Source organism: Hyla sarda, chromosome 6, assembly GCF_029499605.1.
Source record: "Hyla sarda isolate aHylSar1 chromosome 6, aHylSar1.hap1, whole genome shotgun sequence".
NCBI classification, from domain to species: Eukaryota; Metazoa; Chordata; class Amphibia; order Anura; family Hylidae; genus Hyla; species Hyla sarda.
The window spans coordinates 284,101,402-284,108,193 of record NC_079194.1 but is presented as its reverse complement, the minus strand read 5'-3'; the positions used below and the strand labels follow the sequence as shown (position 1 = coordinate 284,108,193).

The window sequence follows — 6,792 nt, the reverse complement described above, 5'->3', positions numbered from 1 at the left end:
GGGGGGTGATCATGACGAGGGGGGGGGGTGATCATGACGAGGGGGGGGTGATCATGACGAGGGGGGGGGGTGATCATGACGAGGGGGGGGGTGATCATGACGAGGGGGGGGTGATCATGACGAGGGGGGGGTGATCATGACGAGGGGGGGGGTGATCATGACGAGGGGGGGGTGATCATGACGAGGGGGGGGGTGATCATGACGAGGGGGGGGTGATCATGACGAGGGGGGGGTGATCATGACGAGGGAGGGGGTGATCATGACGAGGGAGGGGTGATCATGACGAGGGGGGGGTGATCATGACGAGGGGGGGGTGATCATGACGAGGGGGGGGTGATCATGACGAGGGGGGGTGATCATGACGAGGGGGGGGTGATCATGACGAGGGGGGGTGATCATGACGAGGGGGGGGTGATCATGACGAGGGGGGGGTGATCATGACGAGGGGGGGGTGATCATGACGAGGGGGGGGTGATCATGACGAGGGGGGGTGATCATGACGAGGGGGGGTGATCATGACGAGGGGGGGGTGATCATGACGAGGGGGGGTGATCATGACGAGGGGGGGTGATCATGACGAGGGGGGGTGATCATGACGAGGGGGGGTGATCATGACGAGGGGGGGTGATCATGACGAGGGGGGGGTGATCATGACGAGGGGGGGGTGATCATGACGAGGGGGGGTGATCATGACGAGGGGGGGGTGATCATGACGAGGGGGGGTGATCATGACGAGGGGGGGGTGATCATGACGAGGGGGGGGGTGATCATGACGAGGGGGGGGTGATCATGACGAGGGGGGGGTGATCATGACGAGGGGGGGGTGATCATGACGAGGGGGGGGGTGATCATGACGAGGGGGGGGTGATCATGACGAGGGGGGGGGGTGATCATGACGAGGGGGGGGGTGATCATGACGAGGGGGGGGTGATCATGACGAGGGGGGGGTGATCATGACGAGGGGGGGGTGATCATGACGAGGGGGGGGTGATCATGACGAGGGGGGTGGGGGGGGTGATGTATTTCCCACCCTTGGCTTATAGTCGAGGCAACTTTTCCTGGGTTTTTGGGGTGAAATTAGGGGCCTCGGCTTATACTCTAGTATATATACGGTATATAATTAATTGGGAAAGTAATTGGCTGACTGCGCATTGTCAGATCACCCATGGTGGGGGGGGGGATCAGGGTAGGAGAGCATGTGATTTTCCTTTTTTCTTCTTCTTCTTCTGTAACCTGCTTTAAGCACATAAGTACTTTTAAACATATAAAGTAATGTCTGAACATATCCTTTAACCCTTTAAGGACGCAGGGTTTTTCAGTTTTTTCCATTTTCATTAATTCCTCATCACCTTCTAAAAATCATAACTTTAAATTTTGCACCAAAAATTCCATATTATGGCTTATTTTTTTGCGCTACCAATTCTACTTTGCAATGACATTAGTCATTTCACAAAAAAAATTCATGGCGCAACGGAAAAAAAAAAATTGTGCGACAAAATATATGAAAATTTTTTTCATTTTCTAACTTTTGGGGGCTTCTGTTTCTATGCACTGCATTATTTTGGTAAAAATGACACCTTATCTTTATTCTGTAGGGTCATACGATTAAAATGATACCCTACTTCTATAGGTTTGATTTTGTCGTACTTCTGAAAAAAAAAATCATAACTACATGCCGGAAAATTTACATGTTTAAAATTGTCATCTTCTGACCCCTATAACTTTTTATTTTTCCGCGTACAGGTCGGTATGAGGGCTCATTTTTTGCGCCGTGATCTGAAGTTTTTAGCGGTACCATTTTTGCATCGATAGGACTTATTGATCGAAAAATAAGCTATTTTGGACTTTGGAATTTTTTTTTGGCGCGTACACCATTGACCATGCAGTTTAATTAACGATATTTTTTTATAGTTCGGCGATACCACATGTTTATTTTCAGGTTTTTTTTTTTAAACGGGAAAAGGGGGGGGGGATTCTTACTTTTATTAGGGAAGGGATAAAATTATCTTTATATTAACTTTTTTTTTTTTACACTTTTTTTTGCAGTGTTATAGCTCCCCCCCAGCGGCTATTGCACTGCACATACTGATCTCCTACACAGATCATTGCCGTGCATCCACACGGCAAAGATCAGTGTTATCGGCGGTCGATTGCTCAAGCCTGGATTTCAGGCTTGGAGCAATCAATCGCCGATGGGACGCAACAGAGGCAGGTAAGAGACCCTCCTGCTGCATCGTAGCTGATCGGGACATCGCGATTTCACAGCGATGCTCCCGATCAGCCAGGAAGCAGGTATGCCCTACGTCCCTAAGAGGGTAGAGGGGTACTCCGGTGGAAAACTATTTTTTATTTATTTTTATTTAAATCAACTGGTGCCAGAAAGTTAAACAGATTTGTAAATGACTTCTATTAAAAATTCTTAATCCTTCCAGTACTTATTAGAGGCTGTATACTAGAGGAAATTATTTTCTTTTGGGATTTCTTTTCTGTCATGACCACAGTGCTCTCTGCTGACACCTCTGTCCATGTCAGGAACTGTCCAGAGCAGGTGAAAATCCCCATAGCGAACATATGCTGTTCCTAAAACGGACAGAGGTGTCAGCAGAGCGCACTGTGGTCGTGACAGAAAAGATATCCCAAAAGAAAAGAATTTCCTCTGTAGTATACAGCCGCCAATAAGTACTGGAAGGATTAAGAATTTTTAATAGAAGTAATTCACAAATCTGTTTCTGGCACCAGTTGAAAAAAATAAATAAAGTTTTCCACCGGAGTACCCCTTTAAAGCATTAGCATCCTTTGTAAAAACTTGACATGTTGTCTAGATATGTCAGAAGTTGAGATTGCATCAGGTCTCTAAAATCTGTCGCGGTCATGAGTAATAGCAGGGCGAAGTGTGCTGCAGTGTGTGCTTTACTCTTCAGCTGTCAATCAAATCTGACTCTTTCACTGCATTAGAGAGTCAGAGCAGGGGGCCTGGATCTGGACGACATGTCAGACGTTTTAACAAATGACACTAATCCTTTAAAAAGGCAGTTTTAAGGGAAAATAGATAACAGATAGTCTCACCTTTCTCCTCTTCTCTTTCAACCCAGTCAGCATGTTTTTTGGAGTGGGGAACTTGTGAGGGTCCCAGGTGAAATATCTCTTCCCGTCGGCGTGCTCAATATCTAACCAGATGACATCATAAGGCAAATCATGCTCATCAAAGCCGGCATCCACGTTCCGCACGTCATCCTCGTCATTGTAGTTCCATCGGCACTGGTGGTATCCCAGGGAGAAGTATGGGGGCAGAGCCTGAGTGCCTGTACAGGGTGGAAGAGACAGATTTAGCAAAGATCGAAAGATTCTTACTCCCCAACTCGGCTGTCTGAATGACTGCAGGAGACAGGATGCAGTCAATAGAGCCCATCTCCTGCATTGATTGAGAAGCCAAGGAGTGAAGCGTGCTACTGAGTGCTTCGCCCCGCCAGAACTGATGATCAATAATTGACCGATATTAAAGCGCAACTGTCATGAACTCTGGGTGCTATAACCTACACACAGCCTTTGTACTGTGTGCAGATGGTGTGTGTTTACCTTATTTCTGCAGGCTTTCATCACCCCAAAAAATGCTTTTGATACCAGCCACACACAGTCCGATAGGCGTGGCGCGAGGTACGCTATGCCCCGCCGCCACGCCCACCCCGTGTCCGAGCTGGGACTGCCGTGTGATTGACACACAGGTCCCAGCGCATGCGCCCCTCAGCTCATCTAATGTGCGCGCCGGTGCGTGTTATCCAGGTAAGCGCTCGCTTCCGCCGCCGTCTGCCTTCTCAGTGTGCCTGTGCGCGCAGGACAGTTCCTGGTACTGGAGGCAGAGAGGAAGCGCGCTCTCTGCCTCTAGCACTGCGCAGACGCACTGAGGAGGCAGACTGTGGTGGGAGCAAGCGCTAACTGGGGAAGCGAGCGTTTGCCTGGGTAGCACGGGGTGGCGCACACATTAGATGAGCTGAAGGGGCGCATGCGCTGGGACCTGTGGGTCAATGACACAGTGGTCCCAGCACTGACACAGGGGGTGGGCGTGGCGGCGGCGGCGGGGCATAGCGTACCTCGCGCCACGCCTATCCGACTGTGTGTGGCTGTGATCAAAAGCATTTTTTGGAGTGAAGAAATCCTGCAGAAATAAGGTAAACACAACGCTGTACACACCATCTCCACACAGTACAAAGGCTGTGTGTAGGTTATAGCGCCCAGAGTTCATGACAGTTGCGCTTTAACTTGACATGTCAAAATTTTATTTACACGACAGTAATGCTTTAAAATGTGACGACCTGTATAACGGTGATTGTTTGGTAAATTATTGTCCTACGTTACATACAGTCAGTCATGCAAGGAGCCTCTCGCCTGCTGACTTTAAACCCTTAAGGACCACAGGTTTTTCCGTTTTTTTTGCACTTTCATTTTTTCCTCCTCACCTTTTAAAAATCCTAACCCTTTCAATTTTGCACCTAAAAATCCACATGATGGCTTATTTTTTGCGCCACCAATTCTACTTTGCAGCGACAGTCATTTTAGCCCAAAATCTACAGGGAAACGGAAAAAAAAAAAAATCATTGTGCGATGAAATTGAAGAAAAAAAAAAACACCATTTTGTAACTTTTGGGGGCTTCCGTTTCTACGCAGTACATTTTTTCGGTAAAAATGACACCTAATCTTTATTCTGTAGGTCCATACGATTAAAATGATACCCTACACATATAGGTTTGATTTTGTCGTACTTATATAAAAAAATAAAAAATAAAAATAAAAATCATAACTACGTGCAGGAAAATTTATGTTTAAAATTGTCATCTTCTGACCCCTATAACTTAAATTTTTCTGTGTATGGGGCGGTATGAGGGCTCATATTTTGCGCCGTGATCTGAAGTTTTTATCTGTACCATTTTTGTATTGATCGGACTTTTTGATCGCTTTTTATTCATTTTTTCATGATATAAAAAATGACCAAAGATACGCTATTTTGGACTTTGCAATTTTTTTCCGCGTACGCAATTGACCCTGCAGTTTAATTAATGATTTTTTAAATAGTTCGGACATTTACGCAAGCGGCGATACCACATGTTTATATTTACACTTTTTTTTTTTTTTAAATGGGAACTCTTTTTTTTTTTTTTTTGATACACTGATTGCCAGCACTGTTCACTGCAAAGCCATTGCTTTGCATCGATCAGTGTTATCGGCGGTCGAATGCTCAAGCCTGAATCTCAGGCTTTGAGGAATCAATCGCCGATCGGACGCGCCGGAGGAAGGCGAATGACTGGCCGCTTGCGTCCTAGCTGATCGGGACACCGCATTTTCACTGCGGTGATCCCGATCAGCCCTACTGAGCAGCCGGGAAGGCTTTACTTTCCTTTTAGATGCGGCGTTCAAAGTTAAAAGGGTTAATAGCGCGTGGCACCACGATCGCTGCCGCGTTCCATTAGCCCCGTGTCCCAGCTTCAGTTACATGCCGGGACCGACCAGATATGACATGCGGTCAACGCGCGCTGTATCGCGGGAGCCGGCCACGGACGTAAATATACGTCTGTGGTCTATAAGGGGTTAAAAAAGTATTTCAGCTTTTAAAACGATGTGTCAAGAAGGACTTAGGTCAGTTTTTCTCAACCAGTGTGCCCCCAGCTATTGCAAAAACTACAACTCCCAGCATGCCCGGACAGCCAAAGGCTGTCCGGGCATACTGGGAGTTGTAGTTTTGCAACAGCTGGAGGCACACTGGTTGGGAAACACCCATTTGGGTGAATAATAAATTACCTGTGAGACTGGCATACTGCTTGAAGACATCGCTTGGCGCAGGGCCAAGTAGAACGAACACGTCAATGATTCCACTCTCCGACATCCAGCGCACATCTGTCTGCGGCGTCTCATCGCCTCCCTGCATGTACTGCAACATCTTACCCAGAAGAGTCTGTGGATACGTGGATATTAGCAACAAGCCTGGCCTCTCGTGTCCCACATTATCACTCCCTGGACCAACGTGCTCACCTTGCCAGCTGTGTTCGAGCTGATGTCTACCCACGTCTCTGCCGCGTTGAGCCAAAATATACCTAACGTGCGCTGAACGTTGTGAGCGAGCAAGAGGGGGACGGCGCCATATAAAGCCATGGTGTTATACACTTCATACTGGAAGACGTCCAGGTTGTAGAGCCGATAAGGATCCGTGTTCCTAGAAAAAGGAAACTTATTTATACATATGTTCCAGCGTTAAAAGTTGGCTTATACTCGAGTATATACGGTAATCTTTTAAAAAATTTTGTGCTAAAAAACACCCCCCCCCCCCCGGCTTATACTTGAGTGAACCGGTCAATCCCTTCTCAGTGGTCTTCAACCTGCGGACCTCCAGATGTTGCAAAACTACAACTCCCAGCATGCCCGGACAGCCGATGGCTGTCCGGGCATGCTGGGAGTTGTAGTTTTGAAACATCTTGAGGTCCGCAGGTTGAAGACCACTTAGGCCCTAGTCATCATCCAGACCCCCCTTTAGTTTTCTACTCACCTCCCCTCGGTGGGAAGGAAGGGTGAGCTGGTCGGGGTCATCTATGCTGCAGGGACCGTCCGGTGGGGAGGGTTAGTCGTTTCGGGCTGTCCATCTTCACCGGGAGGCCCTCATCTCCGCTCCGGGCCCGGCCTAGTGACGTTGCCTTGACGACAACGCACAGGGACGTCCGTGCACAGCAGATGTACCTGCGCATGAACGTCCCTGTGCGTCATTGTCAAGGCAATGTCACTAATCCGGGGCCGGCCCGGAGCGGAGAT

At 48.1% G+C, this 6,792-nt stretch overlaps 1 protein-coding gene across 1 annotated transcript in view; it reads right to left on the bottom strand.

The window, feature by feature from the left end:
- GANAB (glucosidase II alpha subunit) overlaps positions 1-6,792 on the bottom strand; it is a gene marked incomplete in the record, with an annotated part of 52,173 nt that overhangs the window by 15,998 nt on the left and 29,383 nt on the right. The window contains 3 exon segments of the mRNA XM_056527535.1: positions 3,067-3,302; positions 5,791-5,944; positions 6,022-6,202. Of these exon segments, the coding sequence (XP_056383510.1) occupies positions 3,067-3,302; positions 5,791-5,944; positions 6,022-6,202 (571 nt within the window).